General features: G+C 52.3%; 1 protein-coding gene across 1 annotated transcript in view; it reads left to right on the top strand.

Moving 5' to 3' along the window:
- Positions 1-5,733, top strand: part of SIK2 (salt inducible kinase 2) — a 62,516-nt gene extending 56,783 nt beyond the window's left edge. The window contains exons 13-15 of the mRNA XM_053269382.1: positions 364-477; positions 851-942; positions 1,737-5,733. Coding sequence (XP_053125357.1) covers positions 364-477; positions 851-942; positions 1,737-2,322 — 792 coding nt within the window. The 3' untranslated portion in view covers positions 2,323-5,733. The remainder of the gene's footprint in view (positions 1-363; positions 478-850; positions 943-1,736) is intronic.
- The last annotated feature ends 9,071 nt before the right edge of the window (positions 5,734-14,804 follow it).

The raw sequence follows: 14,804 nt of genomic DNA on the forward strand, positions 1-14,804 counted from the left end.
AGAGGGGCAGGGCTTGAGCCACTGGGAAGCCCCTTCTGCTCCTCTTCCTGGGCTCCTCTGGGAAACAAAGGCTATTCCCACTTCCTGGAGCTTTCCTTTGCAAAGGGGCAGGCTCTGAATGGAATGGTGGCGCCTGGGAATTCGCAAACTCTTTCCGGCCTTGGTGCTGGCTGGCTGGGAAAGGCATCCAACACAGGGGCTCTCCTCACCGCCCCTCTTTAAGCCTCCAGGATGCCGGCCAGTTTCCTGGCTACTGGCTTGGCTGTGCTTCTGGCTGCTCGCTCTCTCTCTTTCTCTCTGTCTCTCTCTCTCACGTTGTGGCCTGAGGTCTCTGCTCTGTGTTCACTCTCCTTTCCTTCCCAGGAGGAGACCTCCCAGCAGCCGGAAGCTGCCTCTGCTTTTCCAAACAGCATGCACCCCCAGTTGCTCTCCAGGAGGCAGAGTTTAGAGACGCAGTATTTTCAGCACAGACTCCAGGTATGGTGCCACTGCCTCCGTTTGAAGCGCTAAGCCAGTCTAAATTAATGCGTAGGCCTGCAGGGAGTGTTACTGTGTCTCTTTCCTTCTCATTTCTCTTGGCTGAAATGGATCAGGGTGATACAAGGCTCTTGTTCTTCTCCCGTTCTCCCTGCCACTGTTCCAGGGAGGTGCGAGTGTGGTGGATATTCTGTGCCTGTCCTGGCAACACGAGTTGCCATGTGGGGCTGGTGGGGGGCAATGGGGCCTTCCAGCCAACTCCGCACGTTCGGGTGGCCAGTCCTTAACGTTAGCGGCTTTCAGCAGGAATAAGCAACACCCCGTACAGCAATGTGCAACGCTGCCATGAACCCTCCTTTTCACCTTCTTCCAGAAGTCCAGCCTGCTTTCAAAAGCCCAGAATGCCTGCCAGGTATTTTGCAAGGAGTTGCCTCGGAGCCTGGAACAGCAGCTGCAGGAGCACAGGTGTGTGAGAAGGCAGAGGTGTTTGGAGTGGGCCTGTTTTGCATGCAAGTGTGCATTGGGACTAGTGGTTGTGTTCTGTGTCAAAGCAGACGGAGACACAGATCTTTATCAACAGAGGAGGGGAGGGTCTCTCATGAGCACTGCTCAGTTGTGCCGGTACCACAAAGACCCACTCGAATCGGAGTGGGTCTCTAGTGGGGAGTCAGCCATGGTGAAAAGGGAAGGGGAATTTTGACAGTGGCTTATTGGTGCTTGCTTAAGGTACATATACCCCGTAAAGGGCATTCCCAGAGGTTGTTGACTGCAACACCCATCATCCACAGCCAAAGGCCGTTGCAGCTGGAGATGACGAGAGCTGTAGTTGTCAACATCTGGAAATCCCTGTAACAGCGGATGGATGCTTTTAATAGGAACTGTGTCACTCCAAGGTGGTAGTCCAAGGATTCCCAGCGTTCCTGTGTTTTCATTTTCCTTCCTGTGTTTGGAAATACATGCTGTGTAGAACCAGAAGAGAAGCATGTATTTCAATCTGGGTTTCCCTGATCTTAAAGGGAAATGCCTTGAGAAAAGCACACCCAAAAAGGCTAGCTTTGACAAAGAAAATGTGGAGGCTGGGGAGTGGCGTTGGCGGTCCTGGCTTGGAGTGGAAGGTTGCACTAGAAATCTCTTTGATCTCTGCCAGCTCGGCGATCCAAAGATCCTGGGAGGGACTGTCAGGCTTTGCCTGGAGAAAGGACAAGAGTTGTGGAGATCAGGAAAGGCTGAACTAACTGCTCTTGGTGTCTTTGATTCAGGCTGCACCAGAAGCGGCTGTTTCTCCAGAAGCAATCCCAGCTTCAGGCGTACTTCAACCAGATGCAAATCGCGGAGAGCACCTACCCCAGGCCAAGCCAGCTGCCCCTCGCCTGCCATGAGGATCGGCAGCCACCGCCACCCCCTTCCCAGTTCAGCCTGGTGCAGCCCCTAAGCCCTGTCATGGAGCCTTCTGCGGAACAAATGCAATTCGACCCCTTCCTTGGCCAGTATCAGAAGCTGCACCTGGACCAGCCGTCCTCCACGCCCATCCACAGCGCTTCTCGGTTGCCGGCACAGATTCCCATGCTGCAGCCGCAGCAGCCGCAGCAGCAGTATCCCTACCAGACTTGTGACTTGCCGGTGGGTGTCCCCTCTGAACCAGACTATGGCAGGCAGCATCCATACCCCCTGGACCCAGCTCAGCAGAGCAGTGTAGCAGTGACCGACTCGCGGAGGAGTACGGAGTCTCCAGGGTCCCAGTCCAGCTACGAGGCGCTGGGCCTCGGGGAGTTGCCCGGGCTCTTTGACTGCGAAATGATGGAGGCTGTTGATCCCCAGCACAGCGGCTACGTCTTGGTGAACTAGCAGATTTGGGCGTGTTCTGGGTGGAAGGTGGGTTGGTTGAAGCAAAGAGTCGAAATGCATGTGGACTTCTGTTGACGTTCCATCCCTCCAGTTCATGGCTTCTTCTCCAACCCTTGGCCCTAACAGGTGAATGTACAAACCCTTGCAATTGGTACTAGCGGGGGGAACAGCTGAGTGTCACCCGGCGAGAAAGCTTGGTGGCGGGAGCTCGAGGTGGGTACTGCACTTGCCTTGGGGAAAGGAACCGCGTTGAGGGGGAAGAGGCAGCAGCATGCACTTCAAGGAAGGAAGGAAGGGTGGGCCTGCCAACCGGCTTGGTATTCTGCTAACCGTGCAACCCGACAGAGGAAACCCAGTAGACGTCGGGAAGGAGAGCAAATATGGGATGCACCATACTTCTTGGCAATAAAAGCAATACACGTTTCATTGGAGCTCGGAAAAGACTTGGGTTTACTTTTCAGGCCAATCAGGAACATAGAAAGCCAGGGGCGTCGGAAGGCCGGACTCTGAGCTGCTGCAGCAGCAGAACTGGACTGCAGCCAATCCTCGGAGGGTGCACTCTTCCCTTTGGGCCGTCAACTCTTGCCAGGAAATTCCTAATCTGTATGCACCATGGCAGGCTTCTGGATTTTTGACGCAGGGGTCCATAGATCCATGTCAAAAGAAACCTGGAGTGCCCACCCAGGCTTTCCACAGAACTCTTTGTGTGTTGGGAGGTTCTCTGAAGATCAGTTGGCAGAGAATCGGGGGGGGGGGGAGATGTGGAGGGCCGAGGGGAGGCTGCATGCGGTTTTCTCTGGCGGAAGTCTGAGCAGAGCTCTGTTCGCTGGAGAAGTTGTTATAAGCTGGCATGGGTTGCTCTTCTCTTGGAAGGAGGCAGCCAGATGGGGAATTGGTGGGGTGCTGGTGATTTCTTAGGCTTTGTACATTTGGACAGTTATTTAGGGATTTAGGATTTAAGGACAAAACAAAATGAACTTATTGGAAAACCCATGTGAAGTGATAGTGCTGTGCCTTTTTTTTTTTTTTTTTTTTTTTGAGACTCTGCTTCTCTCTTTCTTTTTTCTGAAGTAGAAAAAAATGCCCCATTTATATCCATGCTGACGCCAAAGTCCCTTCAGAGCCCAGATTCCACCATGTGGAATGCAGGTTTCAAGTTTCCTTAAGTGTTTCTCACTTACTCATCTATATATCTGAAATGTTTGGGGTGGGAGTGGGGGAGTATTAACAGCAATATTTAGGATCAAGAACTGTTGACTTGTTAATCATTTCAGTTAATATCTGCTCTGCCAAGCATTCAGCATAGACCTTCGTGGACATGCCGGGTTTCTAGTCCATAGGAAGAATGCTGAGGCTGTCTCAGATTTGTCACAGGCTTGTTAGAGAAAAGAAATGCTTGGAGCATCCTGGTGGGAGCAGATACAACCACCTTTAAGCACAACGTGTCCTTGGTTAAGCACAAAGAATGGCAGGCTAGCCAAGTCGATCTGACGCAGGGGAAGCTGGCGCCTCCCGTTCTCGGGGAGGTGACCCGCCTGTGTCTTGGCTGGACCACTTCAAGCGTCAGGTGAGGGCTCGCATGACTGAATCCTTCTCCATGCCAGAAAGAGGGGGAAAATCTGCTGCACAAAGCAAGCTGGGTGTTGAGGAGAGGAGCATTCCAGAGCAGCCGTCTCCGTGACCCCCTGGCTGGAGGCAGTCTGGGCAGAGGAGCCATTCGCCGTCTGAGCTCCCCTGTCCAGCCAGCAATGGTGCAGCCCAGCCACCACTCCTCCGCCTCCACAGGAACTGGGCCGCTCTGGCTGGGGAGCTTTCCTTTCCCACCCTGGGTCAGTCTTGTGCCATGTTCACCCCGCACAGCTCTGCTGGTTCCAACTGCCGCTCGGACTGGCTCCCGGCTCCTGTCGTTGCCCCGATTCTCCGTATTCTTAACCTCTGGGTGACGAGTGACGTGGAGACCGGCCTGCCGCCCTTGTGCCAGGCACTGGATTGTGCAGAGGGGCCAGAGGAGGTTGTCTGGAACTGCTGTTTCCCAAAGGGAAACGTCTTGTGGGCTTCTGTCCTGGGGATGATCTTTAGTCTTGGCACCCGGAGTTTGGGGATCCTTCTGGATTTCCTTCCCCAGAAGGGCCGGAGTAATAGCCCTACTACGACGCCTGCTTCTGAAGTGTAACTGCAGTGCTTTCCTCACAAGGAAACCTCCTCCTGCTGTACCCCTCTGTGCTTCATCATATGGAGGGTGGGGTGTGGAAGGAGTTGCCCACGCTGAAAACCAGTTGCCTTATTTCCTGGTAAGCAGGGCTGGGAGACCCTCCTAGCACTTGAGGCTTGCCCACCCACTTTGCAAAGCCCTTAGTCCGTTCATTAGGGAGAGGGGGGAGCATTGACTCAAGGCTGCCTCTCTTCTCTCCTTGGCTGCCTGGAGGGAGGGGGCTGCTGTAGCTCGGGGTCAGCGACATCAGCTCCTCGAGTCATTCCTGGCCCACCAAGGTGTTTCTCCCGTTGCAGCTGAAGTCTCAGCAGGGAGCCAGACACAACTTCTAGACCTCATGCTGCCTACCTGAAGTCTAAGCTCCTTCCTGTAGCATCTTGTGTGTGTTTTTTGGTGGGGGGGTCACTGTGTGATCGCTGACTGCCCCTGGCGTAATGCACAAGGGAGACTGTGGTAGGCGCTTGCAGGCAGAGTTTGTGGTTCTTGCTGAGGACGGGGGTAGAGCGATTCCCTGCCTCAGCTGGACTTGGTAGAACGACCCTGATGGTGCGTCCAGAGCACAAATTATAGCCGACCTGAGGAGGTGGCTACAGCTCAGTATTCAGGTGCAGAAAGCTAATAAATTCCATTTCTCCTGGCAGCGGCTGTGTACCTCAGCTTAAGGGGACGGAAGTTCTGAATTCAAAGCTAGATCAGACATTTCTCTTCCTCTGCGCAATGGCCTGTGTTTCTGAACATATGGTGTCGTTTCCCTTACAGTAGTAACAGAGAGAGCTGTGTTTCCCTAAAACACACTTGCATACCACCACCACCACCACCCCGCCCCGGTATTACGGCTCTTTTGAAGCTTCTGTCGAGTCTGCTGTGTCTGTTGAGGATTTGTGTGATGCTACTGTAGAGCAACTACTAGCTTTATTAGTTTTAATACAGGCTCCCTTGAAGCGACTTTGGTGAGAGGTGTACATGGGGTTAAAAACATTTTTCATATGGAGACAAGTGCAATATGTGTGGTACGTTCTTTAATGTATTTTTTTAACGAGAGTTAAAACAAGGGTTTAGTCTTCGCTCTGGGAGAAATGCACTAGTTTTTGTGAGCACCGGTTACAGTCTTTGCAGTTGATATGCTGGACTCTGTAAAAGCAATTACAGTGTATTATTGATGCAAAATAAAGAACATGGACCTTCCGTTTTTAAAACTTGGGGTGAGCTGAAGTGGCATCCTCTATTCTTGTGGGCTGCTGCACTGTCTGAGGCATGTTTGGCGTCAGTCCCTGGAAGGGATTCTGAGCGCTGACTGGTGGCCACAGGTGTCTTGACTGAACAGTGGCGAGATAGTTCCCAGAGGGCTTCGTTCACAGGAATTGCACAGTCCCTCAGTACCTGGAACCAGAAGGTGGGAAGAGTTTGCTCGCACTCAACGACTTCCTGGAAACACACCAGAGCACCCTGGTGTAGAGAGGTGCTCCTGCTGCTCAGAATAGATCTTCTCGGGTGCTGATAGAAAAGAATAGATTCCTCTCCTTTTCAGCTTGTGTTGCCTCAGCCCTGCTAGACCCTATGCTGTGCTCCCCAGTTCCAGAACAGAGACATCACCTCTTCTTTGGGCGGCCTCCTTTATTTCTACAAAGGAAAAGTGTCTTTGTGGAATTGTACAGTTGGAGCAAAGCCAGAAAGCATGCTCACCCAAAAGGATTGGCTGTGTCTGTGTCCCCTCAATAACAAATTTAAATAGCAGCTTTAATCCTGCATATTGTAGGTGCACAATAAGATATCTGCAAAAAGGCATTCACGTGGGCATCAGATGGACCTCCTACAGGGGAAGATACACAAACAGCACCACAATCAAGAATGCTTTTCCCCTCTTCTTGCCCCCTGCCTCGCCTCTTATGCCAGGGCTTCCGAAGACCACAGTGCAGGCTGATGTGGAAGTTTACTTTCCTCCAGGTACCCTGGTCCATGTATGGTATCCTGAATTATGCACTGCACTATTTTAGGATCCAGTGTAGTGACTGGTGATGCTTGGAATAAATAGGGCGATTCAGTCCTAACCCGTGTAAATAAATAGGCAGCATGTTTTGAATGATCTGTTTTTCTGGGACCTCTTGTTTGCTGGTTCTCTGAAAGTCTGCTTTTAAGATAAAAGAAATTTTGGAACCAGGACTCTGGTCTCTGACCGTAATAAAGATTGGATTGGAACCAGGTTTTCCTCTGAAACAATCATGGGGGTTCATGTCATTCTAACATTCACATTCTGTTATAATTGGCTTTAAAACAAAAAACCTTCATCTTTGAAAAGCAGGTAATGACAAATTTTTAGAAGTGAAGGACAAAGGAATTCTGGGTGATCCAGAAAATACAATCAGAAAGGGGTTATAGGAGACCTTTCCCTATTCTAAATCAACTGGACAGAAATAACAGCACCCTGTCATTTGGAGAGAATGGATCTGGCAGCATTTGGGGTTTTGGAACCAGGAGGACAGGTGGAGGCAAGTTGTTAAGACTGGATTGTTTGCTCCCCCTAAAAACAGCTTACCCTCTTGCTCCTCTAAACAATACGCTGTGCACTACAAAGGGTTAGCCAGAATTTGCAAGCCAGTAAAATGATCAGGTGCCTTGTATCCTGGAGCCTTCTAGAGAGAATGGAAGCAGAGAATGTGTTCCCAATGACGTCAGCCGAGTAAATAATACCATGCATTGAAATCGCCAGAGTATGCATTACCCTTTCAGCAAGGCCTCACTGAGGCCATCCCTGCAAAGAACGCTGCACAGACCAGATGCCACGTTCTGTGCAGTCGATCAAACAGCAGTGCAGAGCTGGGGGAGAGGCAGAACCTGCCCAAGGTCAACGTGGAAACTTCTGGGAACGAAAGGCAGACGTTTCCAGGGGCTTCGTTCCATTTTGTCTGTGGGCATGCTGTGCAAACACAGGCCCTCTCGTCCAGTCTCCAAATTCCAGCAGCCTAATGACTTCAGATTTGTATGTCTAAATTCTTTTTTAGTCCCTGGAGAACAGCTTGAAAACGTCGTGCACCCTTTTTTCTTCCAACCCCAAATATTTCTAGGTAAACTCTTAAGCTATTAGTTAACCTGACTCATGGACGCAGAATAAATATAAGCAAAACCGAGCAAATGTGTTAAATATTGCCTAGCTCATTTGAATTTCAGGATTTTGTGTGTTTCCCTGGGGCAGACTCTATCTAGCCAAGGCAGGTGCTAACCAAACCTCTTTCCCACATGTGTATAGTTTCTCTTACTGGGCCAGTAATGTAGACACCAGCCATCAGCCGGTCCCTTTTCTGTGCCTGATGGCTTTTGGAAGAGCTCCGGGTCACGGGCTGACCTGCCATCCAGGTGACACTCTTAACTTTCAGCTCTTCGTCAGAGGGCAGGGGACTTCTAAGAGAAGCATCTGTCTGCTCAGGTCCTTTTGGTGTGCCCTCAGGCATGTGCAGCTGCTGCTTAAGCCTTGAGGGTGGGTTTGTCGAGTGTGGGAAGAGTTAAAAGTCTCCATCTCTCCTTCCCTCTGCTGTTTCCTCCAGCTGCTAATTCATCTCAAACTTTCAACAAGTGGCAATCACCTAGGAAGATGCGTTGGCATAGCAACGGCTCCAAGGAGATCTTCTGTGTGTGCTCTCGTCAGCGCCTGGCCTGCAATCACCTTGAGCAGGAGCTGAAGACACTGCCCCCCCCCCCCCACGGTTCCAGCAGCACTTTGATTAGCGTGAATAATTCATCAATCGGCAACCTTTCATGTGGCTGCTGTGACACACGGGCGGGGGGGGGCAGGTGCAGCATAAATTGCCCACTAGGCGCTGCGCCCAGAGGGGGCAAAGAAATCGGCCAGTATTCAGCGGAGACAGAGCCCGTCCCTTGTGCCGGTTGAATCCTGTAACCCCCCAAGTCTTTGGGACCGTCAAGGTTTTATCTGTGTGAATGCAACTCAGGATGGAGTGTTTGGTCAGCCGGTTCTTGGCCCAATAATGATGATGTTTTACACCTGTACAGGGCAATTCAAGTGTTTCTATTGTGCTGCATAAACCATACCACCCTCATGCAAGTGATGGTGGAGGGGACAGAGACAGAGTCGTTCTGCTCACATCAGAGGCAAGACTTGAACCCGGGCCTTGCTGTGAGCAGAGGCAGTGCACTCATGCCCCCCACCCACCCCGAGCACCAGCTCTTAGCCCCAGCGATGAAGGCCGTTTTAATAGCTTTGCGCCTGGAAGACTGTGTGGGGCAGCAGCGTTTCCACCCAGTTTCTGGCTTTGAGCTGGCACCTTGGAGGGAGAGCTCAGCTGCTTCCTCGGGAGCCGGAATGACTGAGTAAGCTCACATTTGAGCTCGCATTTGGGAGACCTGAGACACCTGACTGCACCCCAGCTCTGCCGCCGGGCCCCTTGAGAGTCCAGCTTTGGGCAAGAAATGGTCTCTTGGCCTCAACTAGCTGTAAAATGGGGATAAAGTCATATAGCTGTTGTGACTGCCAACACCATGGAAACTGCAGGATAAAATGAACCCATTTCCCACTTGGAAGCCTTCACGGGGCTGGAGTCTGAGAGACTCCAACAGGCCAAGGAGCCCCCGGTGCTTAAACCAGACACAACACGCTGCTTAAACCAGACTATGGCTTCACGTTGTGCCTGCCTCTCTCTGCCCCCCCCCCCCACCCCGCTGGCCTCCGGCTCTGAGGGGTTGCTGCAGCTGCCACTTCCTGAGAGAGCTGGGCTGACATCAGCGGTCGTCAAGGAAACGGTGTGTCCCCCCCCTTATGAAACTCATGTGACAGGTTCTTTGAAATTGGGCAAAATGCACTCTTTAATCCTCCTCGGTAATTCCTCTTCACACACCCTGCGCCCAAATAAATAGCCCCCAAACCCACTGCGTTCTACCCAGTTGCTCGCTGGGTCGACAACCGAGAAGCAACAGGCCCTTATTTTTAAATGGTTTGTTCAATTCACAGATAGGCGAACAAGCGTGCAGCACGCGTAACTTCAAGCATGCAAGCTTAGTCAAGCTGGGGTGGCTCCCCAAGGACTCTACCTGCCTGGGCTCGCCCGCCACAAAGCTTCTGGCGACAGGTCTGTCCTGTGGCCGGTGGGGTTGCTGACTGCTGGCCAGACTGGTTGTCTGAACCAGTGACGGAAAGTTGCTGTCGCTGTCCTTGGTTCAGACAACCAGGTCGGTGAGTAATTGCATGCACATGGGCCACAGCTGCCTTGGTGGCCCAAAGAGGTCAAACGGGGCGGATGCTGGCTCCCCACTGGCTGCTCTGTGCATTGTGTGGAAGGGTGTTTTTCCGTCCCCACCACCTCTTGTACCAAGAGCTTGTGAGAAGGGGTGTGTGTGTGTGTGTGTGTTTCGTAGCCAGGGGACCGTGGGAACTGTGGCTCCTTTGGCAGGATTAGCCAGGAAAGGCCCTCCTAACCCTCAAGCTGAAATGGTAGTGCCCAGGTCGTCGTAGGGAAGGCCCGGACAGTTAGACGGGTTCCCGAGTGCTTTCTGTCCTGCTGTGAATCCAAGCGAGGCGTTGGGTGGGTGGAACAATTCCTCTCATTTCTTCTGCAGCTTGCAAAATATTTTTGACCGGTCGCTCCCAGAATGCCCTGCCCTTTCTCCCCTGCTCCCGCCTGCCTCATGCCCCCCCGCACTTCAAAGCTCCAGGGCCCCCCACTCCAGCTCCCCGTTATCATCTCTTTATTTATCTGTGTTCCAGTTCAAAGTCCAAACCTTTCCGCTCTTGTTTTGTTAAAAGTTTTCTGGAAAACAAGGACATACTTGATAAGCAGCCAGCAGGGCTGGGTTGAATGTTCTCGTTCTGTCAGTACCAAGGGGAATTACTCCTGACACTGTGGGGATGATGTCAGAGTTGCTAGAGGGGGCAGCAGAAGAATGGTGGGGCGGCGGGGGGGGGGGGGGACGACATTTGTTCTCTGCACTCAGCAGCAGTGACTTCATCAACCGAGTCTATATGTGTCCTTTGTTATTTGTGTTGCTGTCTTCTTAACGAGGACCAGATAAACAGCAGCCCTTAAGGCAGAGGTTCTCCCACTTGGGTCCCCAGATGTTGATGCCCTACAGCTCCCATCATCTCCAGCCCCAAGGGATTCCCAGATACTGTTGACCACAACTCCCAGCATTGACTGCTGCAGTGGCCTTTGACTGAGGCTTATGGGAGTTGTAGTCATCAGCATTCTGGGAATCCCTGTTACGGAGAACACTGAACCCACGTTTAAGGACACGTGCCTTAATGGGTGAGAGATGATCAGAAATGTAAATGTTACCAAAACAATTTGTGATTTTTTTTTACTTTGTTAATGACTAAATATGTGCAGCACCATCAACTAGCATAGTTCTTTAAAGAGTAGCATTGTCACGATGGGTCTCTGCCCCTAGGAACTTGCCCTCCACATTTTCACAGCCACGGAGTCCCAGTTAGCAAAGGATGAGTGTAAGGAGATGCACTTGTTTGGGGGATAAGAACATAGGGTGGGCTTTGAGCTGAGGAGAGGTGATCTACAAGAGAGGACTCTGAGGGTGTTATAGACATGAGGGGCAGTGAAGGAGGACGGGCAGAATCGTTGCAGGACAAATTTGAGTTGTGCAGTTAAGGGCGGGCAAAAGGCAGAATGCCTGCAAGTTCCTCCTTTCCCCTATATGGGGCTGCACAGCTTTGGGCCTCCTGCAGATGCTGGACTCCAGCTCCCATCACCCCTGACCGTTGGCCACTGTGTGACAGACTGATGGGATATGTAGTCCAGCAGTAGCTGCAGGGCCCATGTTGTGCCGCCCTGAGCTAGACCAACCCTCCTTGCGGTCAGTCTTAACACTAGAAGGCAGCTTCCTTGGCTAACCTCTTGGTGGTTCCATTGATGGATGGGTCCGTGTGTGTGTGTGTTTGTAATCACAGGGAAATTGACATTAGCTCTGCAGGCATATGTAAGTCGATATTGCAACCTACAGAGCTGCACCTTATAGAAAGAGGGCAGGACTCCTGCCCCCCACCCCTTACAATCTGCCTGTGGGTGTGAAATGGGGAGGGGGCTAGCAGCAGCACTGGGATTATTCTGGCCTGCCTCCCCTCTGATGGGAGTTCTGAGGAAAGCAGAGGCCTGACTGATGGCTGCTGACTGAGGCAGTAACTGGGCCAGAGCCAAGAGCAACTTTGAGTCAACGGACTCCCTGGAGAAGTTTCATTGCATTCCTGCCGGCTGCCTGGTCAGAAGGCAGCACACAATGACGCAACGGTTTCTGTTTACCGAAATAACTGGCCCGTGAAAGAGCCCGCTGAGCTCCCTCCCAGGTTGCCTGGTGCCAAGGGAAGCGCAGGTCACGGCCCCTCGTTTTGCAAGCCACTCGGGGGCTGCCAGGTTGCACCCCCGGAGGGGTCAAGCTGCTGAAGGTGAGGGCGGCCGAGGCCACGTGTGGGGGCAGTGTAAGGGATGAGGCCACGTAGAGCACCTGCTGCCTGCAGGAGGCCCCGGGCAGCCTCTCCAGGGAAGGCTGGGAAAGACTCCTGCCTGGAACCTGAGAGAGCTGCTGCCCGTCCGTGTAGGCAGCGCTGAGCTAGAGGGGCCCGGGCTCTGACTCGGTGCAAGGTTCCTCTGCTCTCTGCTTGCTTGTTTTGCAGTCTAGCCATGATCCAGTGCAGTGGGCTGAGCAGTTTGCGACTGTATTAAGCATCAGGAAATTCAGAGGAAGGGTGACAATCCCTGTTTTTATCAGCCAATGTTTATGCTACTTTTGGCCTCCTCAAGGAAGTCCCCCCCCAACACACACACACACACACACACACACACACACACACACACACTCTCTCTCTCTCTCTCTCTCACTCACTCACTCACTCACTCTCTCTCTCTCTTGGTTGACACAACCTGCAGTGATGGGGCTGACCACAAGACAGACCCTGTCAAACAGAGAGACTCTAGGGCAGGGATTCCTAAAGTTGGCTGCTCCGTGCCCCACTTCGCAGTTCTACTGTCAGGTCATCTTTGCCCGTTTCAAAACCCTTGCCTAATCCTTACGCATCTCGAAGGGCCTTGGGGGGTTAGGAATAAGCCCACCACCTTTGGGGGTTTGCTGCTGGGTAGCAGGCATTCTGGCTTGGGGCCCGGATGGATCCCTGGATCCCGACAGACAGCAGCAGATCAGAGCAAGGGCTGCCCTCCTCAGGTTCCCCAGATGATGGGAGTGGCAGCCCAGTAATCTCTCAGGACCCACCTCAGCTTGCTGGCTTGCAGGGCTGAGCCTCTCCCTCCCTGGCCCCTGGGCCTTCCTGCTGGGAGACGCCGGCCCTGCGTGCCAGCAAAGCAGAGGACGTGGGGAAATCTCCCTCCAGTCAAGACACCAATATTTGCTCTTCTCAGCAAGCTGTTCACAAAATGTTTTTTGCTGACAGGAGCTTGTTTTGACGGGTGGCTCCTTTTGCTGGAAGATTGCCCCAGCAGCTCCATCTGCCTAGTCTCTCCGGCTTGTTCTGTTCTTGCTTGGTCGCCATCCGCAGGGTGGTGGCAAACTGTTCCGGACTGGTTGATCTGGAACAAGAGAGTGTGAGCCTGCATCGGAGGTGCTGGCTTGTTAGGAATAGCAACGTTGCGTGGCATTCCTTGTGCCCAGCCAGCATCACGGCAGGGTCTACACACCTGGAGGAGAGCAGGTCTGGTGGCAGCCTCTTGGCTAAGCAAACCACTTTGGTTTGCATTTGGATGGGTGACCACATGTGGCTTCTGTAAGAGATTCCCATGAGGGGATGGGGCCATAGCTCAGTGGTATTCAGGAGGTCCCAGGTTTGGCATCTCTTTGGCCAGTGTAGACGATATTGAGCTGGATGAAGCAATAATCTGACTCAGTAGAAAGCAGGTACTAATGTTCCTAAGCAGGGCATGCTATGAAGGAAATATAACAGTTCTCTTCCAATTACTCCCCAGTAATTTTCTCTCACTGCCTCTGTACATGGAGGCTCCATCTAGGCAAAGCTTTTCCTAGAGTGTACCACTTCAGGGTGGATTTTTGTGTGTTCCAGTGCCCCAGTACCAAGGTTTGTGTACGCTGTGTGTATAGGAAAAACAGCGGGGATGCTGCTAGATGAATCCTTCCTCCTGATGAGCTATTTTCAACGTGTAGAAAGTTGATTTATTTTCCTCATGAGAGGTTCAGTCAGATCTCTGCCTGAATTTTGCCATCCAGTAAAAGTGTAGGGAGAGCTGTGATTCTGCCGCTTGCTTAAACTGGCCTCAACATGGTTACTCTTTAGTAATTAAAAGGCTTCTCAAATGGTTGGTGTGAGCAGGGAAACTGGTAGGAGGAGGGATTGCAAAGCAATATAGCCTTGTTTGTGCAGGGGGGGGTCTCACTCTGCAGCCGCTGGAGGGGAGATATTTGCAGAGATGTGGCAGTTCTGCTGGGGGGGGGGGACGGACCCAGCCCCATAACCCAGACGGATGCATGAGCACTCTCCTGAGCTCATAAATAATTAGCCCTGCAGGCAGCATAAATGGTGGCTTGACATGTTAAATGCTCAGATTCTAGTACTGCTGCTACTAAGCCCCGTGATAAAGTAAAAGTGGCTCCCTGCCCCAAAGCACTTACAACCTAACAGTCAATACAATGCAATACGGTATATTGTTTGCCAAGGGCCCCTAGTCCGCCTGTCCTGTCTTGCTTGGTACTGATGGGATGTTGCTTGGATTGAGATTTGCTGATGGGTACTGCTGCTACTTCGTTATCATGCTTGCTGATTCTAGGCATCCTGGGGGAATACATCTGGGATTTCTCAGATCCCAGATGTTGGGCAGAATTCACCTGTTGACAACAGCACTCAGCTGACCTAGTTGGCACCTCTGGGGAGGTCCCAAGACATCCAAGTTCCCCCTATTAGAAGGTCCTTGTTGGAGGACCAAGAGGCATAGAAAGCCAGTGAGTGGACCAGGGTCAATGGGGAAAACCACTGGCAGAGAATGACGCTGCTATGGTTCCAAAATTAGAACATTCTTGGGCAGCTGATGTGATAGAGAAATACAGGAACCTCCACTTGCTGGCAGCAGCTGGGGTTGCTCTTCTCTCCCCTGCCCTGCCTGGTAGCCACACTGCCTGCAGGCAAGCCATTTGTCAGGCAGAGCTGCGCGGTTAACCATGCAGCTCTTACCAGACAAATGGCCGGCCAGCAGGTAGCGCAGCTCCAAACAGGGTGGGAGAGAGAAGAGCAACCCCAGCGGGCTCCTTAAGATGAGCCGAGGGCTCAGAGCCGTTCCTGGGCGTACCCAAACTCTAG

The sequence above is a fragment of the Hemicordylus capensis genome, chromosome 8 (assembly GCF_027244095.1).
Source record: "Hemicordylus capensis ecotype Gifberg chromosome 8, rHemCap1.1.pri, whole genome shotgun sequence".
Lineage (NCBI taxonomy): Eukaryota > Metazoa > Chordata > Lepidosauria > Squamata > Cordylidae > Hemicordylus > Hemicordylus capensis.